This window comes from Bubalus bubalis, chromosome 17 (genome assembly GCF_019923935.1).
Source record: "Bubalus bubalis isolate 160015118507 breed Murrah chromosome 17, NDDB_SH_1, whole genome shotgun sequence".
NCBI lineage: Eukaryota > Metazoa > Chordata > Mammalia > Artiodactyla > Bovidae > Bubalus > Bubalus bubalis.
In genome coordinates, this window is record NC_059173.1 from 66,210,276 (window position 1) to 66,237,673 (window position 27,398).

Genomic DNA, 27,398 nt, shown 5'->3' on the forward strand with positions numbered 1-27,398 from the left:
GATGTGTGTCTCTCTCAGTAGACAGGGTATGCTGCAGTGAGTCCTGTTTCTTTTATGACTGACTAGCTAAGGCTCCTTTTCTGCTTCTTACAGCTGTAATAAGTATTCACTGACGTGCCCAGCTCTCACCCCGTCAGTGTCCCCACACCTCAGTTTCCACTAGGCTTTCTAGCAGCATCCTCAGTGTACAAGTATGAGATGTGTTGTATTCACACGTCTTTTTAAACAGCATGGGGCTGGGGGTTGGAGTCGGCTATAGCTAAGGTAGAGTTAGCCCTTATTTTAGATAATGAAGAGGCTGGAACGAAGTAAGGAGAGAGGTTGATGTGAGATGACCTTGACTTGGGGAGGTGGGGAGTAGGATTGTGGCCTGACCTGTGGCTCTGCCCCTGGCTCTCGGGTGAACTTTGTCTCTGAGCCTCAGTTTCTTCATCTGTAAATGGAGAAAACAGTGTCTCCACATAGGCCTGTGAGGATTAAATTCGACAGCACCAATAAAGCGCCTGCCGGCTGGTAGACTCTTAAAGAAACGGTAGAATTTGTGTTTGCCCTTGTCTGAGTCCATTTTTTTCCTAAAGGAAATGTAAACTTCAGTGCAGATGTTTGCATAGCTGTTTCAGTTACATGGTTGAGAGCTTGTAACATCAAAGGTAGTCAGTGTATCATTCTCAGGTTAAAGGGGCTATTTTGGTAGTGAATATGAAAATTTATCACAAGACACTACTTGGAACATAAAACTCCCAGTAATTCTCAGGATGGCAGAATGAATTAACAGGCTTCTCAAAAGCCCAGGGTTTTCTAGAGAAAATCCGTTTTCCAAGTTCATGGATTATATAGGCTTTCTACTTTAGAGTCAAAGGAAAATCTTTTTAATTATTACCTGCTCTATGGCAGGTGCCATATTGGAAATATTACTTCACTTAATCCTCCCGACAGCTTGAGAGGTTGCTCACATTTCTCTAAAGGCTGACACCCAGTAACAGACTTCCGCTGGTGATGGCCAGATTGGTTTTGTATCTTCTATGAGGGTAGAGTTTCTGGTTTTATTTTTTCTTCCTAAAACTGTAACCATTTTTTGTTCTTTGAGAATCATGGTCAGAAGTCTTTAGAACCACAGTGGCCGGGGGGACAGGGTCTCGGCGGCCCCGCAGGGCCGCACCCGTTCTGACTGGTGTGTCTCCTGGGGCAGGGCCCGCAGAGCAGCCGCTGCCCGAGGCCTTGCCGCCGTCGGCCTGCATCGTGGAGTACGGCAAAGCCCTGGACATCAGCTACCTGCAGTACCTCTGGGAGGCCCACTCCAACATCCTCCGCTGCATGCGGGACTGCCGCGTGTGGTCCGCCCTGTACGACGGAGACTCCCCCGACCCCGAGGCATTCTGCCTGGGCCCGCCGGAGGAGAGGGTCCCGGGCTCCGCCTCCCCTGTGCTCCGGCTTCCACAGCAGGTCCCTGGGACGACCGGGCCCCCGCTGGCTCCCGGGAAGGAGAAGAGCCACCCGGAGCTGGAATGGGACGACAGCTACGACACGGGGATCTCCTCGGGGACCGGCGGCGGCTCCCCCGGGCCGTACGAGGATGCCGAGAACGCCAGCCCCCCGGCCCCTGTGGACCCCCCCACACACATCCAGGAGATGAAGAAGAACGCCATCCTGCTCTTCAAAGGGGCCTACATCGAGGAGTCTGACTTCCAGGACGATGTGATGGTGTACAGGCTGTGTGCTGAGAAGGATGCTGAAGACGTGCGTGGTTCACAGGAGGACTCCGCGAGGCCCCCAGCCCAGACCCAGGTCCAGGGTGCCCCCCTGAACAACGGCCCCCTGCTTGGCCCTGAGCCAGAGACGGAGTCGGAGGAGGAGCATGGCAGGGACGATTCGGCCGTGCTTCACAGTGTGTCCAGGGACCCAGCACCAGCCAATGAGCCTGAGGTCACCCCAGAACCAGCCCCCGAGTCAGTAGCCCCCAGCCCCGAGGCAGAGCCCGGTGCCCAGCCGACAGCGGCAGTCCCCGAGGGTGAAGACTTCATGGCGCAGTACGACCAGATCATTAAAGAGCTGGGTTCCAGCACCGAGGGCCTGATGGAGCAGGATCTCTCCTTACCAGACGCCTTGCTGGTCACAAAGGAGCCAGAGGGGGAGAAAGACGAGAGCCAAGGGGGAGCGGAGGAGGAGGGGAAGAAGGACCCAGAGGAGGAGGACGACGACGACTTTGACCCTTTCATAGCTGAGGCTCCCCCCGCGGAGACCCCGCCATCCCCGTTTGGAGCGCGAGATGATGCCGCCTTTGCCAGTCACCGTCCTGCAAGGACGCAGAGCACCCCGTTCACAGGTGACGCCCTCAGATTGCTTTGTGGTTTCTGCTTTTGAAAGTGCTTGTACGTATTGCATCAGAGGAGTGAGGTAGGTGCAGGTAAGGAGCATCATCGGTTTACCTACCAGAGGGGAAGGATTTTTGTAAGGAGCAGGGAGGGGTGGTTTCATTTTTATCTTATTTTATCATCTTGTAATGATTGTCTTTTTCCCCGCCCGCCCCCCCTCCCCAAGCAAATTAGAGGTTATATTTTGCCATTGAGTAACTTCTCTTGAGAGGCCAATAGGACTCACTAAACCACACAAGAAGTCTAGTCTCATTATTTAGTAGCCTCATTTCTTCTTTTTTGGTGTTCAGTCACCAAGTTGTCCCTGACTCTTTGTGACCCCATGAATCGCAGCACGCCAGGCCTCCCTGTCCATCACCAACTCCTGGAGTTCACTCAGACTCACATCCATCAAGTCGGTGATGCCATCCAGCCATCTCATCCTCTGTCGTCCCCTTCTCCTCCTGCCCCCAATCCCTCCCAGCATCAGAGTCTTGTCCAATGAGTTAACTCTTCGCATGAGGTAGCCAAAGTACTGGAGTTTCAGCTTTAGCATCATTCCTTCCAAAGAACATCCAGGACTGATCTCCTTTAGGATGGACTGGTTGGATCTCCTTGCAGTCCAAGGGACTCTCAAGAGTCTTCTCCAGCACCACACTTCAAAAGCATCAATTCTTCCCCAATAGGACTCACTAAACCACAAAAGAAGTCTAGTCTCATTATTTAATAGCCTCATTTCTTCTTTTTTGGTGTTCAGTCACTAAGTTGTGCCTGACTCTTTGCGACCCTATGGCCTGCAGCACGCCAGGCTTCACTGTCCTTCACAATCTCCTGGAGTTTGCTCAAACTCACGTCCATCGAGTCAGTGATGCCATCCAACCATCTCATCCTCTGTTATCCCCTTCTCCTCCTCTAGTCTTAATTTATTTTTCCCCTTAGCATTTGTTTTTATATGTATTGTATGTTAATTGTTTTAAAAAACAATTCCGGTTTCCTCCACTGGCTTGTGTGCTTCATGAGGGCACAGCTGTTGGCTTGGTCTCTGCGCTGTCTGGTCCTGAGCAGTGGACAGAGCATACAGCAGGTGATCAGAACATCCCTTGAATCAGTGTGGCTGTGTACAGACAGCGCAGGCCGCTGGAGTTAGTCATGCCTTTGCCTGGGAACTCATTTCAATTAATCACAAAATCTTCATCCAAACATGAGTAGAGTTTAGATCCACATAAACGCATCACTCTAATAAAAGAATGGGTGTGTTCCAGTGATATACCCCTAACAGTGGGTAGAGATCATGGAACAGGCAAAGGACTAGGCTAGGGTATCACATAAGTGGCTTGAGGAGAGGAATTATGGTAGAATTATTATTATTAAATTATTAGCCAAGTAAAATTATTACCAAAGTCAGATTTGGCTGCTCACTGGTTGAAAGCTAACACTTGAGAGACACGTGTTGGTGGGAAAAGAAAGATGCTTTATTCAGGAGGCGGGCAACCTGGGGAGAAGGCGGACTCATGTCCAAAAGCCACCTCCCCACTGCTGATCGGGGGCAAGAGCTTTTCAAGGGGAGCTTCAGGTGTGCACAGGTGGAGGGAGGGGACCTCAGGTGGGACAGGCGCTGTCAGCTCTGACAGTCTTCTTGAACTTAGTCTCGCAGCAGTCTGACCAACATCGGCCTGGTTGTTTGCAGTACAGTTGATCTTCAGTTCCAGGGCTGGTTTGTTCCTGTTACTTTGAGGCCAGTTCTCAGAATTGTGGCAGCTTAGGTCATGGCCAGAGTCTGGTCATCATGTGGTTAACTTTTTCTATCTTGTGGGGGTTTGAAAAACAGTTGCAAAACATCTGCAGAACAGCTCACAGGACATCACTTAGAATATTGTCTATAGCCTTTGAAGAGGAACAAAAGGTCCTTGATGTTGTTTAACAGATAAAGTATTATTTGTCTTGCTTGACTATTTTCCTTTGCTTTTGCAGTTTTCTGATTAATTTTTTTCTTTGGCTAAAGTTTCTCTGCAGATAAGAGGCAGGCGGGAGACATGGGGGAGGTCTGTCCTGGGAAGGCCCCACAGGGTCCTGCTTTTACAGTCTGAATCTGGAAATCATGGCACAGAGGGAACCAGCACAGAGGGAGGTTCCTCAGGCCTGGGGGCAGCTGAGGTGGGACCCCTGAGAGGCGTTCAGTTAGAGGAGAGGGTCCTGAAGGAGCCAGCATCCCAGAGCGACAGACCGGCCTTGGAGTCAGGCCTCTGGGGACTCCTGACTCGGGCACTTCAGCCAGGTGGCCGTGGCGTCCTAACCCGGGACAACTGAATGTGACCTGCGGGTGGAGGGGGCGTCGTTACTGTCGCCGCAGGCAGCCTCCAGCAGCCTCAGCTGAGGCTCGGCCTTCCCCGGCCAGGAGGGGACAGCTTGGTGGGGAAGGACCGCGCCCCCTTCCCACCTGCTTGGATCACCCAGATTACCTGAAGTCACAGCATCTTTGGGTCCAACCAGGTTGGCTGACATGATCTCAGCACTCTCTGCCACCTCCTCCAACATTTCTTCATCTATTTACTGATGGCTGAAAATTTGTTCAAACAGGGAGAGGGCTTTTAATTCCACAATTAAAAGGCTTTAAGTTCTAGCTCAGATAACATTTCAGTGTAAATGAGTTTTAATTAAAATTCAATCAGTCAATCCTAAGTAAAAAGGATTAGGTAATCTGGCTTTTCCCAGTTGATAAGGGGAGGGTGGGGAGCATGAGGGCCCTGGCCCACTGAGGGCGAGGCGGATTTTGCTGGGAGGAAGGACACAGCTAACATCAGCTCTGCCCTCCGGGTACCCCATCTGCTCTCATTCAGCAGGACTTCCAATTTGCCTGCTGTGTTCTCCAGGACAGCAGGACTACCCACTGCTAGTGAAGATTGCTCTTTAGAATACTAGTCTTCTGACAAAGGAGCTTCATCCCTGGGCTCTAAGTAAATTGAAGAAACAAAGTATTGTTGTTCCATCCCTGAGTCGTGTCCAACTCTTTGCGACCCCATGGATTGTAACACACCAGGCTCCCCTGTCCTTCCCCATCTCCTGGAGCTTACTCAAACTCATGTCCATTAAGTCAGTGATGCCAGCCAACCATCTCATCCTCTGTCATCCCCTTCTCCTCCTGCCTTCAATCTTTCCCAGCATCAGGGTCTTTTCCAGTGAGTCGGCTCTTCGAATCAGGTGCCCAAAGTATTGGAGTTTCAGCTTCAGCATCAGTCCTTCCAGTGAATACTCAGGACTGATTTCCTTTAGGATTGACTGGTTTGATCTCCTTGCAGTCTCAAGAGTCTCTTCCAGCACCATAGTTAGAAAGCATCAATTCTTCAGTGCTCAGCCTTCTTTATGGTCCAACTTTTACATCCATACATGACTTCTGGAAAAACCATAGCTTTGACTAGACAGACCTTTGTCGGTAAAGTAGTGTCTCTGCTTTTTAACATACTATCTAGGGTGTCATAGCTTTTCTCCCAAGGAGCAAGCATCTTGATTTCATGGCTGTAGTCACTCAGTGCAGTGGTTTTGGAGCCAAGAAAATAAAGTCTGTCACTGTTGCCGTTGTTTCTCCATCTATTTCTCATGAAGTGATGGGACCGGACGCCACGATCTTAGTTTTCTGGATGTTGAGTTTTAAGCCAGCTTTTTCACTCTACTCTTTCACTTTCATCAGGAGGCCTTTTAATTCCTCTTTGCTTTCTGCCATAAGGGTGGTATCATCTGTGTACCTGATTATTGATATTTCTTTCTCCCGATAATCTTGATTCCAACTTGTGCTTCATTGAGCCTGACATTTCACATGTTGTACTCTGCATAGAAGTTAAACAAGCAGGGTGACGCTATACAGCCTTGACATACTCCTTTCTCAATTTTGAACCAGTCCATTGTTTCACGTCTGGTTCTAACTGTTGCTTCTTGAGCTGCATATAGGTTTCTCAGGAGGCAGGTGAGGTGGTCTGGTAGTCCTATCTCTTTCAGAATTTTCCACAGTTTGTTGTGATCCACATAGTTAGCTTAGGACCAAAAAAAATCTAATAAATCACATATTAAGTAACATCAATATTTTGAATATGGTACACCTGAAAATCAACAAACCAGAATCTGAGATTTGGATACATATAGGTAATTTTAACTAAAACCTCGCCTGTTTCCTCCTTTGAACCTTGTATAGCTTCTTTCCTCTCTCCATGTATGTGAACTTTGTCATGTCCAAACTTCTGAGTTTGTTCTGCAACATTTGGTTTAACTTCCCTCTCTCCATGGAGGGCTTCCCTGGTGGCTCAGTGATAAAGAATCTGCCTGCATTACGGAGCCGCAGGTGATAACGGGTTCAACCCCTGGGTTGGGAAGATCTCCTGGAGGAGGAAATGGCAACTCACTCCAGTATTCTTGCCTGGAGAATCCCATGGGCAGAGGAGACTGGAGAGCTACAGTCCATGGGGTCATAAAAAGTCGGACATGACTGAAGTGACTTACCATGCACTCTCCATGGGATCCTAATTTCTGCAGAAATGAACTTAGTACTCAGCTAAATCAAAGCATTCCATTTCATTTATCTAATTTATTTTATTTATTCGTGCATTCAGCAATCTTTTATCAGTCCCCTGATACTCTGTGCTAAGGACTCAGAAATGAAGGGATTTGTAGACTTTCAGAGGAGACATCAGCAAAGAACTGTATGCTCTTCGTGAGAAATGTATTATTAGTCATAGTATCCAGATCCTATGGAGGCCCAGTGCGGGGAGTGGGAAAGGCTTCACAGAGCGGGGCCATAGAGAAGAGAAGCTTCTGGGTACAAGCAGCTGAGAATGACAGTCAGGCAGGGGAAACAGCAGGTGAAGAGAAGGAGCCTGCCGCCACACGGCGGGTGACAAGGCCTGGATCTCGGGAGTAGAGAGGAAGCCACAGGACTGGTGTACGCTGACTCAGGGAGCCCTCAGGCCACGCTGAGGAGTGGGAGCTTGTGCTCCAGGCCCTGAAGATTCCCTGTCAGAGTGGGTGAGTGATGTGACCAGATTCCTGTTTGGAAAGGCCAGTCTTGAAGACTGTGGAGGGAGCACTGGAGTGAGGAGAGACTGGTGCCAGGAAGATCCAACTAAGAGACTTGTCATTGTATCTGGGTTCAGAATGCAGGAGTAATAGTGTTTCCAGAAGCATTTTCACAGCTGTGGTCACACGATGGGCTGAGGTGCGTACACAGAGATGCTCATTGTAGCATTACTTATAATAGAAGTCACCCAAGCGTCCACCAGTAGGGGACTATTTTGTTCATGTCACACCCCTGGCAACCAGATGTCTTGTGAATGAACAGGATGGCTCTGTGCATGGTGACACGGCATAGTCTCTGGGGGAGACACTGCAGCGCAAAAAGGAGAGGCTGAACAGTGTGTGGACGGTACTGTCATGTTATCATTTATTTAAAAAAGCACCAGGAGGTACACACACACACACACACAGACTCTCGCCCTGGGAAGCAGGACCGTGTGTTGGTTAAGAGTATCGACGCTGGAAACAGATGGCCTGAATGAAGATTGTGACCCCGTTTACTCACGGTGCACGTGACATTCTGCATCGTCTTTGGTGGTGGTGGTTTAGCTGCCAAGTTGTATCCAAGTCTTGCGACCCATGGACTGCAGCCTGGGGATAACTGTTGGGTTGGCCAAAAAGTTCGATTGAGTCACATCTTATGGAAAAACCCAGGTGAACTTTTTTGGCCAACTCAACCATAAACACACTTTGTAGGGTTGTTGTGAATATTTAAGTAAGTCAATACATGAAAAGTGGTTACTACACTGCCTGGCACATAATAAGTGATTCATGTTTTTAATGATAACTCAATTATTATAGTTTATTATATACATGAAACATTGCTGGAAGAATGCACTTGGATCTGTTAACAGGAGTTGCCTCTGGCAAGAGGCCTATTCTTTATTTTATACCCCTGTACTCTTAGAAGAAGAAAAATTTTTAATCATTTTAATCTTTATTAAAATAAAAAAACTGTTGCTGAACACCAGACAAGTGAGGAGACCGACCTCAGGCAGTGCTGGCAGGGGAGGTGGAGGTGACGGTCTGCGTTCGGGAGGTGGTTCCCAGGGGGAGTTGGCGGAGCTGAGGCTCAGAATGATGGTGGCAGCCCTTGGAGTTAGGAAGCACCGGTCAGGGTGGGGGTCGCTGAAGCAGGGGAAGAGGCCTGAGGGGAGAGAAGGGGGTGGCTTATCATTTGTTGTTCTGAAAATTCAGTATGTTATGAGTGTGAACTTAATCTGTCTTCTAGAAGGGGAAAAATACACCCTCATTTCCGCAGTGGCTCATTCCCACATTCCCAGTGGCTTTCTGAACTGTAACCGAGTTTTCTCATTTTCAGCTGCTTGCCCGTTTCCCCTTCCTCCTGCATTTCACTCAGGAGGTTTTTTGAAAGTGCTAGAATCAAACAGGAACTTGAAAGGGTTTAATATATGTTTCTTATTGCACATGCCTAAGAAGCTGTAGTTACTGGGGTTAGTGGATTATAATGACAGTCTGCTGACCTTGGCCTGATGCTCTGTTGTTGAAGTGAGACAGTGATGACGGACTCTCCCAGGCGTGGCGGCAGGCTGGGGTTCCTCCCTGACAGGAGTGCTGGGCCATGCGGCCTTTGTGTTTGTAGGATGGCCGGGAGGTTGAGGGCTCTCGTTAAGGAGATGTTTTTAAATTATTTTGGCTGCACTGGGTCTCTGTTGCTGCGCAGGCTTTCTCTCATTGCAGTGAGCAGGGCCTCCTCTTCGTTGTGCTGCACAGACTTCTCATTGTGGTGTCTTCTCTTGCTTTGCAGCATGGGCTCTAGGCACACGGGCTCCAGTAGCTGCAGCCTGTATCGTGGTTCCGGAGCTCTAGAGCACAGGCTCAGCTGCCCTAGAGCATATAGGATCTGCCCGGACCAAGGCTCAAACGCGTGTCCCTTGGGTTTACCCTCTCCACTACCAAGGCTTCTGAATGAAGCATCTTGTGATGAAGTATGTTTTGTTAAACTGTATTAATGTTCGTGAAATCTTCATAAGGCACGTTTATTCATGGCGTGTGGATTCCTATTGACTGTACCACCAGGGAAGTCCAAGGAGATACGTTTTATAGGAGACGCTTCCCACCCAAGTGTCACCTGAGTCACCTGTCTCTGTTCCTCTGGAAGGAAACAGATGCTGAGTCCCAGGGACTGCAGGGGAGCGGGGCCGGGGTGGGCGTGAGCCCAGGTTGGGGTTGGGGAGTGAGGACAGTGGCTCCCCTGGCAGATTGTCTGGAAGACTAGAATTAAGTAGAGCTGCTGGTGACATTTTGGGGGTTCTTGGTGGAACCCCATCAAGATGCTGTCATAGTGGTATTGCAATCCAGAATTTCTGAATGTGTTTGGCAATCTCTCCCAGCTTTGTTTTATAAGCAGGGGCTCTCTATTCGAAGAATTCATTGACCTCCCTGTGCCATGAAAAGTGACTCAGGAGCTCTGCCCCCTCCCGGGGAAGTTGGGGCCAGTCTTGACACTCAGATGCAAGGTGTCTCTCCTGGCTCTAAGGTGCCTTAGAGACAGCATCTGTGTTTGTAGTGGCAGAAACTACAATTGCGAGTACTTTTTCACAGACAGTGTCTGCCTTCTTACAAAGGTTTACCCTCTCCCTTACCCGCTCCCACTGCCAAGGCTTCTGAACGAAGCACCTTGTGATGGAGTATTTGTTAAACCCATATTGATGTTGGTGAAATCTTCACAAGGCATGTTTATTCATCAGGGGTTATGTGCTTTTGTCAAAAACATGCCATGGTTTAGAGGCATCATCAATAGCTCCACTGGGGGAAATAGAAAATTCTCATTGATTTTGCTTAATGGACCACTTTTTTGGTGAAAATGGAAAATATCTTCAAGTAATTTTATTAATGCCAGATTTATTTTCTGGATTTTCCTTGTCTTCAATCAACTCAAATGGAAATCATATTATTTTTCTAGTGACCCAAGTTAGTTGAAGCTTCCTTTTGTCTATTTTTTTTTTTTTTTTAAATGAACTGCTTTTATGGTCTTAGGGAATTTCTTGTTTAAGGAAACTTGGATACACCAGACTCCAGTTCTCCAAACTGAGCACTCAGTCCCTCCCCTCCACAACTTAAAGTTGTGGCTCTAAAATTATAGCCAAGGCCTCCTTCACCTCTAATCTTCTTTTTTTTTAAAAAAAAATTTATTTGGCTGCGCTGGGTCTTTATTATGGTAGGAGGGGTCTAGTTCCCTGATCAGGGATAGAACCTGGGCCCTCTACATTGGGAGTACAGAGTCTTTTCCATCGGTTCTTCCATATAGTGATATTGGCAAGAGTCTTTCTCTGGTGCCTGTGGGGGATGGACAGCCCCACCCCTTCTCAATGCTGCTGTTGGTAAACATAGTTTGTAGGTGTTTGCTATTCTTTAACAACAGGAAGACTTTGTTACTTAAACTTTTGATGGCTGCTAATGTTTGCATATTGAAAAGCAGAGACATTACTTTGCCAACAAAGGTTCGTCTAGTCAAGGCTATGGTTTTTCCAGTGGTCATGTGTGGATGTGAGAGTTGGACTGTGAAGAAAGTTGAGCACCGAAGAATTGATGCTTTTGAACTGTGGTGTTGGAGAAGACTCTTGAGAGTCCCTTGGACTGCAAGGAGATCCAACCAGTCCATTCTGAAGGAGATCAGCCCTGGGATTTCTTTGGAAGGAATGATGCTAAAGCTGAAACTCCAGTACTTTGGCCACCTCATGCTAAGAGTTGACTCACTGGAAAAGACTCTGATGCTGGGAGGGATTGGGGGCAGGAGGAGAAGGGGACGACAGAGGATGAGATGGCTGGACGGCGTCACTGACTCAATGGACGTGAGTCTGAGTGAACTCTGGGAGTTGGGATGGACAGGGAGGCCTGGCGTGCTGTGATTCTTGGGGTCGCAAAGAGTCGGACACGACTGAGCGACTGAACTGAACTGAACTGACTGAATGTTTGCATGACAGCCTATATAGCATGAGGGCTTCTCTGATGGCTCAGTGGGTAAAGAATCTGCCTGCAATGCAGAAGACACAGGAGAAATGGGTTGAATCCCTGGGTGGGGAAGATCTGCTGCAGAAGGGAATGGCAACCCACTCCAGTATTCTTGCCTGGAGAATTCCATGGACAGAGGAGCCTGGCGGGTTTCAGTCTTGGCACTGTTGGCTATAGCCTGCACCATTAGGGAATGAAGAGTGCCATGTTTTAAAGCATTGGCAGCCCCAAGAGATACAGAAATAGGATGAAAAGTACATTTTGGTTTTAAAAATTAAATCACTGGTCATTTTGTCTAAGGTCCATGATAATTTTCAAAGTATTAAAACTGCTCACAGAGTCAAAATACTAGCTCCCAAACCACGGGTTTCTGCTTTGTTTTTGTGGCGGTGGTATGTCTTGTGGTTTGCTTTTGAGGCACCAGGCGACCTGGTCACCTCAGCCGCACTTGTCTGAACTTGATTTGCCCCCAGTGGCCCCGCGGTGTTCCCCCCTGACTCCTTGGTCTTCAGGAGAGACGGCCCCTGCGCCCAGCCGGCCCTGAGCCTCGTATCATTCCACAGGCCCGTTCATCAGCGTCGTCTTATCCAAACTGGAGAACATGCTGGAGAACTCGCTGCACGTGAACTTGCTGCTCATTGGCATCATCACACAGCTGGCCAGCTACCCGCAGCCCCTCCTGCGCTCCTTCCTGCTCAACACCAACATGGTCTTCCAGCCCAGCGTACGCTCCCTGTACCAGGTACCGCCTTGCCCCTGCCCTGCCCACACCTGCTGCCAGAGGCGTGGCTGATGCACAGGCCCCGCCCCCCCCACCCTGTGTGCCTGCGCACACCTGCTGCGGAGGCACGGCAGATGCAAGGCCCCGGCCCGCCCCTGGTCCCCGGTCCCGCCCCTCTCCCCTGTTCTCATTTGCTCTCCAGTCCAGTCCTTTCACGCTGTTTGTGTGGATCATTCTAGACAAACTGAAGATTCGAAGCTTGTTTGATTTGATGTTTTGAGAGCACCACTCCCCCCAGAACACGCAGGCAGTTAAAACCCCATCGTTCCTGCAGTGGGGGCTGTGCCTGACAGATGTCCCGATAACTCAGAGCAGAACTCTGTGCTGAAGTATTAGCGTCATTAGTGCTGGTTTTGACAGGTCCTCGCGTCTGTGAAGAATAAGATTGAACAGTTCGCCTCTGTGGAGAGAGACTTCCCTGGCCTCCTCATACAGGCCCAGCAATACCTGCTTTTCCGCGTGGACCTCTCCGATCCGAGCCCCGAGACACCCACCAAAGGTCAGCGGGGTCCTCCCCTGTCCCTCCCTGTCAGCGGCTCCTGTTCCCCCAGCTTCCCGACTTGGGGTCCTGGGTGCTGCACCAGCTCCTGGATGCTAAAAGCATCTCAAAAGAAAAAAAAAATCTCAGAAAAGATTTCCGTTTTCACCCTGAGTGTCCTTAAACCAAAAGGAAGGTCTGCTCCACCCATACGCAGCCTGGTCCCACTTTGGAGGCTCTAGCAAGGCATTTGTTTTCCTAACGTAGGGTAGTTCAGGGCAGGACTGATGTGGGAGCTGTTTCTAGAATGAATGACTTGGCACACGTAGGCCAGAAAGAAGCCTTATGTGCATATTGTTTGGTTGGTGCTACCCCAAGGAAGGCATCCATTTTATTTATTATGTTTTCAGAGACTTTTGAGCCCCAAATAAATGTGCTTCAGGGCTCCAGAAGGTGAAAGCCATTCATCTGGAGCAAGAGAAGTAAAATTTATGTGCACCTTAAACCTTCCAAGATGCCTTTCCATGGGCTCTGGAGGGCTGGCCGATCAGGTGGCACAGGAACCCGAGGACCCCTGCTGGCCACGGGGCCTGGGGAAAGGGCTGCCCAGCCTCTATTAAGCTCTGGTCACACAGATTTGACAACAGCTGTCTCTCTCACTGAGCTGGTTTCTGCTCATCTCCCTTGAGACAAGTCAGGCTTCTCTGTGGCTGGTGGACAAGAGAGAGAGCAGGGTTGTTGGTCTGGGCTAAAGCAAGTGATGGGAAACAAGATGTGGAGCGTGAAGCAGGAATGTAATTCAGAGCAGTGTTACACCACTGAGGGAAGCTGGGAAGGCCCGGCCCTCTGACGGCATGCCCTGGTGTAGCTGTCTGTTCTTGGTTACTTGTCTTCACAGGACTTAGGCCTCGACTCTCCAGTGAAGGTTTGTCTTCTGTCTCTCGAGTTCTTTCTGACTACAGAATTCAGGGTGTGAAAGGTGATTAGAACACTGCAAGACAGACTCTGAGAGAAAGGGAGCCCTGTGTCACTGGTGAAGTGAGGGGGAGGCTTCAAGCACGGGCCGTGGAGACGAGCAGGTGGCCAGTCTTGGATGGAGGGGAGCCCCCCTGTGGGAAGGTGGGCTGCAGGTTCCCTGCAGCCTCTGCTAGCCTCATGCCCGTCAGCCTGGTGGCTTGTCCCTCCTGGCAGGGGGCACGCTGCTGTGACTCACCCTGCGGGAGCGGTGTGCCAGTTAGCTTTTGTGCATAATAAACCACCGCAAAAGACCCCAGATACAGTGATCCCACATGCTCACGAGTCTGTGGTTGCCAGGTTGATCTGCTGCCCTGGGTGAGCATGGCTGATGCTGGCAGCACTTGCTCAGCGTGGCTGGGCATCTGGGATGGCCTGGCACACCGGTGGCTGCTGGCCGGGGTGATGGGGTGATGAGGGTCTGTGTTACTCATCATCCAGTGGGTTTGCCCTGGCTTGGCAGCTTCATGGCTGTCGGGTAGCGGGAGCAGAAGACGCAGTCTCTTGAGGCCCCAGATGGGGACCCCCCCACCTAACAGGTTGATTCTGCTGCATTCTGTCGGCCAAGCCACTGGGTCAGCCCAGTTGCAGGAGTGGAGCAGAGCCCCCAGCCCCCCGGATGGGGAGAGCTACGCGGGGTCATGGCCATGTGCAGCCTCCTTGAGCTGCGCTCCGACTTGGTCTTTATTTGTACTTCACAGTTTACGAGGTGCCTTCAGTTTTCCTTTTCAGACAGCAGTGTGCAGTGGACATGCAGGGTACTGTTAGCTCGTTTTCATAGGAGGCTGAAGGTATTGGCCCAGAGAGGTCGGCCAGGTGCCTGGTTCAGAGAGCCTGAGGGCTCATGCCCTGACCGGCCTCCTGGACCCACACAATCCTGGTGACGGTGGTGGGCTTGGGGTGGAGGGGTCCCTGAAACCCTGTGCTCCGTCCTGGCTTCAGACTGTGTGACGCGCTGGCTGCTGGATACATGCCCAGGGGCTCTTGTTCCCGCCTCATAAGGTGGTCAGTTAGGCAGCTGTGGTGGATGATTTCTAAGGCCTGTGACTCTCAGGGGACATTGACTTGTAGGAAGCATCTCTTGGGATAGAAGACTCCCCTTTGATGGAGTTTTTCAGATTAACCTCCTAATTAACCTCTTTCAGGTTAGCAAAGTGACAGCTCCCCTCAACTTTAAAAAGCTTTCAACTCACAGAATGACCAAGGTCTCTGTCCCTTGGACAAACTGACTCGTGTGTGATATGATTGCTTATAGACGAGACGGGCCTGGGAGCCTGGTTCTCACAGGGCCGCAGAACAGCGCGCGATCAGAATCCCGTGAGAGGCGCATACTGGGGAGTCTAGCGTCTGGGCTCCTTGTCTGACGCCATTGCAGAGGTGCAGGGTAACTCACTTCTCTAACTTCTCCAGTCTTCCAGCAGTATCCTGACAACCGTTTGCTGTGGCCTTTCAGACCCAGGGCAACAGTTTAGGAAGCCACTCCCGGTTCTGGCATTTACACTTCCTTTCCTTCCTACTTCTCCTCTGGGTGCTGTGCCCGCACACTGGGCCCTTTTCCAAGGGGTGTATGGTTCATGGACCCGCAGCCTGAGCTGCCCCATCACACAGGCCCAGGTGAAACCAGCCTCCTCACTAACGCTTTGATCAGTCTGGGTGGACTTCTGTGCGGAAACAGTGTCACTCTTGAGACCCTTGGTCTGTGAGGCCCAGCCACTTGCCAGGCATTTCAGGTTTCCCTCAAATACAAATTCCAAACCACAAAGGTGGTATTTTCTGTTATTTACGTATAGAGTCCTTTCACTGACTGCTAGTTCTGGAAGGGGTCAGGTAGGTATTATTTCCATTTTATGGAAAAGGAAACCGAGCCATTATGTGACTAGCTGGTTGCCAGGTAGGGACCATAACTCGAGTCTCCTTGTTTTTGAGTTGAGTTTGACTCAAGGAAAGAACTGTGAGTTCTCTATGCTGCTGGGACAGAATCACCGCCAGGACTTCTGCTGAGCTTCTGCCTCCCTCACTGGGCATGTCCCCGCCTTCATCGGTGAAGACAGTGTTAATTCTTGGATTGAAGCTGGGTAAATGAGGCTTAGCGATGACACTTTTAAAATTCATGGCTCAAGCTGGATAAATGATCCACAAAAGCCCTTTGCGGGGAAAGAGTGAATTTGAAAGAGAAAGATGGAGATGAGGGAGTGAACCAGCTCCAGGGAGCTGAGGTGCAGGGAGCAGCTGACAATGGCGGGTTCCTCCCCTCATTCATTCAGCAAATGTCTGTTAGCTGTTCTGTAGATGAGTGTGTGTGTGTGTTGGGGGGGGTGGGGGGTCATGAAGGACACAGTGTTTAGGGGCTCAGCTCTTAGGAACTTCAAAGTCTTAACAGAGGACAAAGAACAGAAACAGCACCACCAGGCTGAAGGGCCCTGCAGACCCCAGCTGGTAAATAAAATGAGTGGGAGGCTCCAACAGGGGGTCACTTCCAAGGGCAGGAAGCGCAAGTGGTTTATAGAGTCAGTGGCAACTGAATTGATGGCAGTGTGATGGCTGACACTTACCAAGAGGTCCTTGTGAGCATTATACCTGTTGACTCCATCTTGCTGTGAGTCTGTGAGAAATGAGGACAGTAAAGTACAGAGAGGTAAACTACCTCGCCTGATGTCCCTCAGCCAGGACGTGGCCGAGTCTGTGCCCTTAACCACGATTCTGGTACCTCTTAAACCTGGTGAGCCTTAGGTGTGCGGACACGGGAGGGAGTGCTAGGTGGGGCCCAGCACACGCAGTGTGGGTCAGTCTGCTGCCCGGGTCCCATCTCCCTGGGAATCCTGGCCGGCCTCCCGGCTGGGCCCCGCCGCATCCCTGAGAGCTGGGTGCTGTGGCCCTGGGGGCGGGTGTTGCTCGGGCGTGGCCCCAGGGTGGGGGCTGGCTGTGTCCCCAGGGACGTCAGCGCTCTGTCCTCACTCTCTTGTCAAGGCACAGTGTGAGTTTCTGCTGAAAAGCAGCAGCAGATTCTCAACAACCTCCCCAGTTCTTTATGGCATGAGCTGTGATAAGCTTTAATCTAAGAGGATATTTAAAGCAGTAGAGTGGAGGATTTTTTTTTAACACTAAAGACGATAGTAGTGAGATGTGGAAAGTACTATAAATGTCAGGAATTTTTAGTACCATAGTTAAGCAACACTCTGAGAAGAATGTTGAGAAATGGGGCTGAATTCTAAAAAGCAGCCAAAATAATGAAGAGCTTGCATATAATGATTTATAAGGAGTAATGAGTCTGTTGGAGAGGGGCGCGGAGGAAGACATAAATAATTCCTATCGATAGGAAGGCTGGAGATCTTCAGGAATTAAATAGGTAAGTTGAACCATTTTAATTGGTAAACTGATGCGATATGAAAATGCAAATCACTTGGATATACAAAATTTGGTTCATATCATCTTGGACAAACATTATTGAAACTGAGATTGAAACTCCTGGAAACCTTGCTTGAATGGAAGGTCCAAGCCACCTGCTGCTGCGAGATGCCCGTAGTAGTGGAGAGCTCCCAGTCTGGTCTTATGAGCATTCAGCTTCCTCTCCATCGTTCCAACCTCGAAAAGGCTTCATCCATTCTGGCCCTGGAGGCCGGAGCCCTGTGCCCAGGCCGTGGGCAGCATGGTGTATGTGACTCAGGCCGCCTTGCACAACCCTGCGAGGTGGTCAGGGCTCAGCTGGCAAAGGGAGGGTGGTCACCCCGACTCCGGGAGGCATGGAGGGTCGGTGTCCCTGTTGTCCTGAGTCTTCACTTGGCTGACTCGGAGGGAGGAGACGCCTTTTCCCTTTGTCTCGCCCCAGGCGCAGAGGGTTCCTGATGAACCTATATTCTTGCCACAATTCCTGCTTGTAGAGCCTCATATGGGAATTAGGATAAAACTCTCATTACATGCCTGATGCTGGAGCTGATCTGCTGGGTGGATCTGAGTGTCTCAGAGGGAAGTAGAGGGGGGCTCTTCAGATTGCAGTCAGAGTGGGAACTGAACATCTGCACCGCCCCCCCCCCCCCCACCCCGGTTCTAGCACACACACGTCACTTAAGGGTGGACAGAAGGGCTCCCGGAGGCTCTTCACCATGGCTGCCTGCCTTCTGGTTTCAGATCCCGTTCAGGATGCCTCCAGGACAGGAAGCGGCAAGAACTTTTTGGATGGCCCCCCAAAAGTGCTTCAGCCTTTCCTGACGAACAGAGCCAAGGTGGCGGGGGCGCCCCCCAGCCTGCCCCCAGCGGTGCGGGACACCATGCTGGCAGCCGCCCTCTTCCCTGAGTTCCTGAAGGAGCTGGCTGCCCTGGCCCAGGAACACTCCATCCTCTGCTGCAGGATCCTGGGCGACCCGGACGACGCGTGCTGGTAGTCTGGTTCTGGTTTTCTGCGGTGTTAGTCTTGACTGAATGTTGAATGCAAAGCTGCTTATAGACATCTCTACTTAGAGACTTCCTGACGATACTTGATTTTGGGGGAGGGGGGCCTTCTCTGCACCTCCTCTCTCTCCAGCCACCAGGCTTCCCCACCTCGTCTTCCCACTAACGTGGTTGCTCCTTTGGCAGGCTTTCTGGGCTCCATTTTTTTTCCTTCTCAAGAGGTCTTGGTCCTTATCCTCCCATTCTTTAGAGTAGGAGCGTAGGTCCTGCCTTGCAGCAGTAGGTCACACCCAGCGATCCCCAGGGGTCAGTGACTTCTGAAGGTGCCCGTGCCAGAGGGCTGGCCCTCCAGCGGCATGCGAACACATGCCTGCCCCGGCTGCCTTCCGCATCGTGGCCCCCCTTACAAAGGGAGGAGTAAAGACGGAGCCCCTCTTGCCCCCAACACGAGCCCGGATCATCCGTCCTTTTGCGTTTTGCTTCCAACACTTGTATTCCGTCCAACACATGTTGCCTTACGGTGCAGGCAAATCCGCTGGTCTCCGCTCTCTGCCTAGGAAGTCAGGTACAGCTGGAGAGAATGTGGAATGCAGGGAAATGTCTTGTTGCTTGAGAGCTTTCTTTACTCACTGTATCACCACCTAAAACACTGAAAATAGCCTTATTTTAGTAAGATTTGCACACAATGAACTCTGCCTATGCAAACTGTTACTTTGGTTTTTAGGACTCTGATCAACCCTATGAACAAAGCGTGGTATCTGATGCTTATGTAAGAAGACAAGCATTGTTATTTTTTTAAGTGTTTTATGAAAAACTGATTCATTTGTGAAACTATCTCATGGTGGGTATTTTTGGGGAGTATGGAGTGGGGGAAAGGATAAAGGTAAACTAAATACAATCGGTACAAACCTTGGTAATTATTTAAAAATCTGCTTTTTCTAATGTGTTGCACTTTGTAGAGAAACAGGGACTGCACAGCCTCTTTGGGAACTGGGATTTAAGGGCCAGCAGGTCATAGGGAGCCCCGCCAAGCCAAGTGCCTGCTGGGGCCTCGCTCTGCACAGAAACGCTGCCTTCTGAGTAATGGGGCTCATTAGACGGCCCCATCATGATGTACTAGCGCATCTCTGCTCTGCAGCCCACTCCGCCAGGCGTAATTATACTCAGAGCCTCGGTCTACTCCCACGGAGAGGGAGACGCACACAAAATAATTGTGGGCTAAAAAAAACAAGACCATAAACAACCGATATTCATGGATGTTATCAGGTTCCACTGCCCTGTTCTGTGTGCAGGCGAGAAGCGTGGACCAGGATGAGCTCTGTTTGGAAGGAAATTGGCAGCCCCGGGCCTCTGCTCCTTGTGGGTGTCTTGCTGAGACCCTGGCGGCAGCGCCTCAGGAGCGCTGGTGTGGTTTTAATCAGGCCCTAGTTCAGCAGGGGCATGAAGGAGAAAAGCGCATGAGATGCTGCAGAGCTGAGGCTGCCATTGTGTTCAGGGACCTTGAAGCAGCTCTGTATCCAAAGCGGGCAAGCCCCCCGGGATGAGGCCCCTGGAGCGCTGGCTGGGGCCGGGTGGCTCCTCGGAGCCAGCCTCACAGTCCTCCGGGTCCAGGCAAGGAACCAGAGATACCGATTCGCTGTGCACTGACTTCCGGTTTGCCTGCCCGGCTGAAGGGCACACTGGCCTGCTCTTGGCTTCCCAGCGCTGACAAGTATTTGCACAAGTTTCCACTGGAAAAGAAAGCGTCTCGGAGGCGGGGAGAGAGGAGCGGAAAGATGGAGTTTCGGTTGTAATTTATTACCTTCCAGCTTTGCTTTGCATAAGTTATTTATCTTCCAGTTTGGACTCACTGGGTATATAAGATGCTCAAGTTGCCTCCGGAAGCCATATCCTTTAGCTTTCTGGTGTGATTTACACTTCTCTCCATCATCTGGTGATGGTGTGGAGTCTTTTTCTTGCTTTATTACAGAAAACTACAGTCCCCTATGTGGAAGGCGCCCCCTGGGGAAGAGTATGTATTTAAAATAGGTACTGAAGTAGACTTCGAGGAGGACGGAGGTGACCCAAGTCTGAGTGAGAGGCAGGAGGATTAACTCCCGTGGTGGGTGCTGGTAGCAACATGCCAGCCCTGTCTCTCTGGAGGCAGACACCAGTTTGGGTTTCTGGATCCACTGCAGCCCTCGACCGAGTGTTATGTCCAGGGTTTCTCAAAACAAAGTCAGAAAATGAACCTGGAAATACATTCGTGGGAACGGGTGAACTTCTGCAGTCGAGGGGGAACAGCCAGGTGGGCTGGGCAAGGATGTTTGGGGGTGGGGTGGCCGTGTGTGAGGGCACACGAGGCCGGAAGCTGAAGCAGAAGAGCAGCCCTGAGGAGTCTGGAGACACGAACACTGTCCAGGCAGACAGGGATGAATGGCAGCGGGTGGCGATGGGAATCCTTGCTGGGAAAAATCTTGGTACTGAAGTAGATGGACTTCCCGGGTGGCATTAGTGTTAAAGAACCTGCCTGCCAATGGAGGAGATGTTGAGACGCAGGTTTGATCCCTGGGTCAGGAAGATCCCCTGGAGAAAGGCATGGCAACCCACTGCAGTATTCTTGCCTGGAGAATCCCATGGACGAAGGAGCCTGGTGGGCTACAGTCCATGGGGTTGCAAAGAGACATGACTGAGTGACTGACCTCACACAATGAAGTAGAATATTCTAGTCATAAAGTAGCAGGTGGGATGTTTAGAAATCTCCTTTGCAATGAGATTGGGGAAGAATTTTGAATGATACTGGGCATGCTGTAAAATGTTTCCGCGTGGACGCTTTACCACGTGGCGGGCCCCCAAGTCAGCTGCTGTGCTGCGGGCTGGAAGGCTCAGTGGGCACGGGCTTCGGTGCTGCCCAGGTTGGGGTCGCTGTGTCAGGCCCGGTGTCCCGGGCAGCAGAGGTGAGTCAAGTTCCTGCAGTAGCACGTCCTTCACTGAGATTCATATTCAGAGTCTGATCTGAAGTTCTAGATGAACTGGGTTTTGTGGTTCAAAGTATATGAGAGTGCTGGGATATTTTAAAATTGATTTTTGGAACTAGCCAAGTAAACGTTTATAAAATTTTAAAGCAATTCCAGGTTGAGTTTAGCCTAAAATACAATTTTACGGACTCAAGTACAGAGTCCCAGACATGAAATGGCAGTGCTGGAGTAACCAATCAGAGATGTGTGGTTTTTTTGTAGGTATTTCCTTTTCCTGATATTTAGAGGAAATGGTCCCCATTTTACTTAGTAAAATACTTTGAGGTGCTAGGATTGGAATCAGTGTCTCCGTAACATGTAGGAAGGGGCTGTTTATTCCCTCGTGGGTCCTCAGGGGTACCTTTTCCTCAGCAAGTGGCTTTTCTTGAGGCCTGCCGCAGTGGTTGATTTCAAGCCATTAAGACATCCTGGGGCCAGGGTAATGGGGGAGCGCGTCCTCCTAGGTACAGAATCTAGAAACAGGACACGGTGCTCGGGGCCGAGGGTTGTTTTTTATGTCTCTGGCTCAGCCTGGTCGCGCAGTCCACGAGGCTGGGCTCCCAGCTGGGTTCAGAGGTTTGGGACTGCGGGTGGGCTGCCTGACCCGAACGTGGGTCAGTGTGCCTCGGCCGCTCTCCTACAGGAAGTGCGGCTGGGGCGGGGGTGGGACGTGCCACAGACGGAAGGGTGAACGTCTGCAGTGCACGCCCAACCTCACGTGGGGGCGGGCGGGTCAGTGTGGTCACTAATCGTCAGCCACGCATTTACTGAATGGCTGGCACACTCAGCCATTTAAATGAAGGACATTATTGCAGGTCAGCTATTACTGCACCTGAAGTGAACAGCCCACTCAGTGGAAAAGACTCTGATGCTGCAAAGACTGATGGCAGGTGAAGGGGGCGGCAGAGGATGAGACGATTAGCTAGCATCACCAACTCAATGGACGTGAACTTGAGTTCAGTGGACACCAAACTCTGGGAGATGGTGATGGACAGGGAAGCCTGGTGTGCTGCAGTCCAGGGGTCGCAAAGAGTGAGATGTGACTCAGTGACCAGACAAAACAGCGCTACTGCAGGTGCTGCCTGAAGGCACTGGCCCGCTGGGTGTAATCTGGCTCGCCCACACCCCAGCCAGCTGAGTAGTATTAGCTCTTCCTGAACAGCAGGCCTCTGTGGCCCAGGCTTCCGGTCATTGAAGATATTCTCGACCCCTTGCTTCAGCCATCAGTCTGTAAATCACACAACACTAATTCTCCATCTAAAACAGCCTAAGATAGAACACTGTCAAACAAGTTTATACTCTACTCTTAAATCACATCACGGAGGAAACATTTTAAGAAAATGGAGCTGGCTTTTCCCCCCACTTTTGAATGACCATCATAAACCTAAATGCTTTAGAAAGAGCTCTCGAAATACTAAGAATTGTTTCAGGATAACTTTGCCTCAGTAAATCCTCTCTCTATTCAGGCTTTTAATTAGGCCATTCCTTGTTCTGGAGAACAGATAATCCTGGCAGCTCATTAACAGGATAAACAGGGCTCCGGTAAAAAATCTTCCTTGAGGCTTTGCGGGGAAAGTTCTTTGGCTTTGTACTTGCAGTCCTGAGATGGGGACCGGTTTTAGCTGAGCCTGCCCCTCCCTGCCCCCACGTCACTGTGTATTTTTTTCCCTACCGTCCCCCACAAGGAACAAGGCTGCCAGCAGCGCCCCCACACCCCTCAGGCATCTGGGGGGGACCTGCGGTTCACTGTGTCCTTTCCCAGCCTGACAAGGGTGGCGGCAGCTCTTGGGCCAGATTACGCATTTCACGGAGCCGAGGCTGCAGAAGTAGATTACGCGTTTCACGGAGCCGAGGCCGCAGAAGTAGATTACGCGTTTCACGGAGCCGAGGCTGCAGAAGTAGATTACGTGTTTCACGGAGCCGAGGCTGCAGAAGTAGATTACGCGTTTCATGGAGCCTAGGCTGCAGAAGTCTGTGCTGCTTGGGGTGGCAGCTGGCTTTTATTGGGACACGTCTAGAAAAGGCCCACCTGTAACAAGGCCCCATTCTGCCCTGCAGAGATATTTATAAGAGGGAATTTGGGGTTGAAGATGCTATTTAAATGATCTTGGCTAAGATGCTTGACTAAGGGAGGCAGAGAGAAGATTTCAATCAGATGCTTTCCATCTGACCACCAGGGATCAGCTCTGCTCACAAATACTCTGTGAATGCATTTGTCTAAAATCTGCTGAAGAGACATGGCAGCGATCTACGTGCTACTTTTGGGGGTGGAAAATGATGGCCTTTCCGTTAGATTTAGTGTTCTTTTTCCCCCAAATAGCCACTACGTAGGATCCTTGAAATGATGCTGCTGAACTCAACAGACATGAAAAATACAATTTAGGTGGGTCCTGGTCATATGCTATGTACTGAATGAGCCAACTCAAAGCTTTAGGAGGGTGTTTACCTGAAAAAAATTCATAGTCTTCTTCCAGGTTCTCACTAATTATAAAAAAGGAGGGGGGAGCTCAGCTAAAACATCCTTGCTGCTGCTACTGCTAAGTCGCTTCAGTCGTGTCTGACTCTGTGCGACCCCATAGACGGCAGCCCACTAGGCTCCTCTGTCCCTGGGATTCTCCAGGCAAGAATACTGGAGTGGGTTGCAACTTTTTTCCCTCAGGGTTGCCTACATCTTAAAAGATGGGAACAGAAGTTTACCTAGAGGCAGAACCCTGGACAGAGTTAAGAAGCTCCTTCCTTGTCCTAGAATTTAAAAGCCCAGAGGTTGGAGGCACCCATCTCTCATACGAAAGGGCCCCCACAAAAGGCAATCTTTCTTGGTTCTTTCTTCTGGCTGTGAGATGTGGGGGATCTTAGTTCCCTGACCAGGGATCAAACCCACACCCCCTGCAGTGGAAGCACGGAGTCTTAACCCCTGGACTGCTAGGGAAGTCCCTGTCCATTAATTTAGTTTTAGAAATCTAGTGAACTTTTACTAAAAACGTACTCTGTGCCTGGTAGCATGCTAAGCCCTCCCCTCCCACCTGAACCAGCCAGCCAACCTGCTCCTCAGCCAGAGCACACACCTGGTACCTGAGCAGGTCCGCCGGGAAGCCAGTCTCCCAGCACGGCCCTCTCCCGGCCCACAGGTATGTGCATTCCAGTGAGAGACAGCGATCGCGGCACCTGTGGCGCCGACTCATCCATTTAATGAGATTTCCCCCAGAAAAGCGGACCACCAGACTAAACTCACACTCATGCAAAAATGCATTTAACACTGTATTTCGTTGAAGCCCCTTTTACAAGTAGAGCCACACGTTGTGAATTTCTTAGGGTATTACATAAAGACGTACTTCTAATCTCGTCAGGCTCCAAGTAAGATATCAGCTGTGCTTTTTTTTTTTCCTATTAACAGTTGTAACAACATAATCTGATTTTTTGGATTTTGGAAGTGAGCATTCAAGATAACGGGCAGTTGTCAGAGCTGGACAATAATCAGCAGAGATTCAGAGCTCCGTGTTAAACTGAGGCAACCGGTTTATAACACTGTATGTTTCATGTGGACGACACATTTCTGCTTCACTGTACCTTACAGTGTGCTCACCACCAAGGGCTGTTTCTGCCGCCGCCAGACAGCTGACCCCCTTTTACCCATTTCCTTCTCTCTGCCCCCACCCTCACCCCAGCAATGGCATTTTTCTCCAAAATGATCAGTCCATAATACAGTTTACATATGACACGATATTATTGGTAAATGGTCTTCATTGAACTGTCCCCGCCACTCCCCAGTCCCATTCAAGTCAGCCCTTGATTTAAAATGATCTGCAAAGGTTGGCTAGTGCTTTCTGTAAAGTCTGATGACCAAGAAGCCAGATTTCTGGTGAAAATGGAGTTTGGAAAACAAAACTGAACTCTTACTGTTTCTTACAAAATCATGCTGCTGCCAGATTCCAGTCTCAGGAGCAAAGGGGTTGGGGGTCAGGGTTTGGGGACTGGCTCTGACTTTCTGTCTCGAAAAGTGGCTTGATGAGCAGTTTACTGTCAGGCCCAGTGGTTTTCAGAACCGTTAACAGGACCTGCAAGGGGCACACGGCTTCCCAGGTGATGTCACATATTCTCAACACGCATTTTTTACAAAGTAAAACCTTACCTCTTCATGCCTGTCTGAAATAAACCAGATGGCTCGTTTCCTTCCTGCCCCTGCTCTTCTGGCTGGGAAGGACAGTCCTCCCAATACTCCCAGTTAGGGAAATCCTGAGCCAGCGTCCACAACCAGAAGCGTGAACAGCTGAGGCGCTGGTGGGGGACGGTCTGCTCTTCTCTGGGTCCCTGCTGCCTCGGGAGCACCGCTCATGATGAAGACATTTGTCCTCTTCTCAGCACAGACAGAACTCAGTGTAAAGTCGGGGCTGCCAAAGATTTTGTGCTTTTAAAAATCAGAACTTGCAAACGTGGTCTTTCGCGCTGAGTCAGAGGTAACAAAGGCACGCGGGGAACACAGGGGCCCCCCCGGGCTGCAGAGAAACACTATTACTGTCCCGGGAATTGCGGTGGGGGGGGGGCGTGGAGGGCAACCCTGGGAGGTGCTCTTATCTGGACCACAGAGACCTCTAAAGGTCACAATTTCCATTTACTAGTTTGTCCTCTTATTCTTCCCAGGCAAAACAAATCAGTTTAATGTTACAGCTTTTTTATCTCCTTATCAAACTTTTTGGCCTGAGGGTGGGGAGGGGGAGTTATCAATCAACTGCACAACTTTTGACATATAAGTTAATTTTTTATGTGATATTTCAGTATATTTTATTCATTAAATCTATTTGAAAACTGATGTTGTCTTTTTTATGGAGGAAAAAAATCCCTTATGCTCAGATCTCTGCTTTCTGGGATCCCAGAGCACTGAGTGAGCAACAACAGTTTTACTCAGTGGATGGGAGAATGCCACTACTTCATGGTATTAACTAAGGCTCACACCCTCCTCCCCAACCATGAGAGGTCCCCAAACAAAATACTGCATCCAGATCACCGTCTCTCTCCATCACTGCCCATCCCCAGCGCCTAGAATGATGCTGGGCCCAGAGGACGTGCTTACAAATGGATGAGGGCCCTGCAGAATGAGATGTCGTCCTAGGAGGTACAGCATCTGAGAGTGTGCGCGCTCAGCGTCACTGCGTTTCTCACCGTCGCCGCACCTCTCCTGGAACCCTGTGATGTCCATGAAGCCTTCGTGGAGGCGGCATCTCCAGGCGCAGGTGGGCAGGGCCCCGGACATCAGCTTGCACAGGCTTTGGCCGGGCCTTGGCAGGGGGACCCGAACCCGTCAGGATGAAGCTGCCTCTCCAGCACCTCCTTGATCGCTGTCGGGTCTGCTCGGCCCAGAGTCGCTTTTCGGACCAACCCGATCAGTTTGTTTATAGCTCTGGGGTTTCCCCTCTTTAGATCCATTACCTTTAAAAACAGAAATTGTTTTAGAGGGGAAAACAGAGACTCTTGCCTAAAAAAAATCCTTAATCAAGTTTGGGCTTACTGAAACAAATTTAGTTTCTTTTTTCTGTATTAGATATAAAATGAGAAGAGGACAAAGGGGAGAGGGTGACCTTTGGAGGCGGCTTCTGTGCTCCCAGCAAAGGAGGTACCTGATCCCTGGCCTCCTGATTAAAAGGCGCCGAGGGCTGCGCACCCAGTGCCGGATCGTGAGCGCCCCTCTCCCCAAACCCTTCAGGCTCAGTGGGCCCTCCTCCCCCAGCTTCCTGCCAAGAAGCTTGTTTGCTAGAAGGCAAATCCAGGAGATGGCAACGCTCCCCAAGCATCAGCCACCGCGTCAGGGTCGCCCGCCCGACCTCCTGCCCTGATCAGCACCGGCGCCTGCGCGGAGCTGCGCGCAGTGCCGCAGACTGAGTCTGAAATGAGAAGTGTCTTTATCAGCCACTCCAGATGAGGCTGGGAGATGGAGACTGCCGAGACCGCGTGCAAGCTCCTTTTCCTTATCGAGAGCTCTTCACAGAGCTGTTAGTGTCCCTGCAAGCTGATGAGTGGGTGGCATCGTTCTGAAAGGGAGGGTAGAAGTTTTTCCCCCACTGAAAAGAATCTCTGCACAATGATTAGATTTTGGAGGGGGGGGGGGAAATGCACCTCATTTTAGTTTTTTTCTATTTTGTTCTCTGCTCACAACACAAAATGACTTGATTTCCAGCTCTGTTCCCGTGAAGGACTTCTCCATAATTTACAAATGATTTTCAAACCTTCTGTCTTTCCTCCCACTGCTCCAAGGCAGAGAACTGAGGTGTCTGCCCTGTGCACGCAGTCCCACCTGCTGCTTTCTGATACAGAGGTCTCCTTACAGAGCAGAGCTCGGGGACCCTCTGAGAGTGCCCTCGTCTAGG

General features: G+C 50.4%; 2 protein-coding genes across 10 annotated transcripts in view; one reads left to right on the top strand and one right to left on the bottom strand.

Moving 5' to 3' along the window:
* FHIP1A (FHF complex subunit HOOK interacting protein 1A) overlaps window positions 1-18,971 on the top strand; it is a 312,881-nt gene extending 293,910 nt beyond the window's left edge. For all 5 annotated transcript variants that reach the window (XM_044930522.2, XM_044930521.2, XM_044930526.2 and 2 more), the window contains 4 exons: window positions 1,190-2,323; window positions 11,948-12,126; window positions 12,526-12,664; window positions 17,783-18,971. In XM_044930522.2, the coding sequence (XP_044786457.2) occupies window positions 1,190-2,323; window positions 11,948-12,126; window positions 12,526-12,664; window positions 17,783-18,036 (1,706 nt within the window). In that variant the 3' untranslated portion in view covers window positions 18,037-18,971. The remainder of the gene's footprint in view (window positions 1-1,189; window positions 2,324-11,947; window positions 12,127-12,525; window positions 12,665-17,782) is intronic.
* The window catches only part of GATB (glutamyl-tRNA amidotransferase subunit B), a 119,972-nt gene continuing 100,624 nt past the window's right edge, over window positions 8,051-27,398 (bottom strand). For 2 of the 5 annotated variants that reach the window (XM_025268173.3, XM_006072197.4), the window contains one exon: window positions 25,775-26,463. In XM_025268173.3, the coding sequence (XP_025123958.2) occupies window positions 26,287-26,463 (177 nt within the window). In that variant the 3' untranslated portion in view covers window positions 25,775-26,286. Of the gene's footprint in view, window positions 8,557-17,004; window positions 25,428-25,774; window positions 26,464-27,398 lie in introns of those variants that run through there. The other 3 variants (XR_006545704.2, XR_003104355.3, XR_006545703.2) reach the window with 3 other exon arrangements.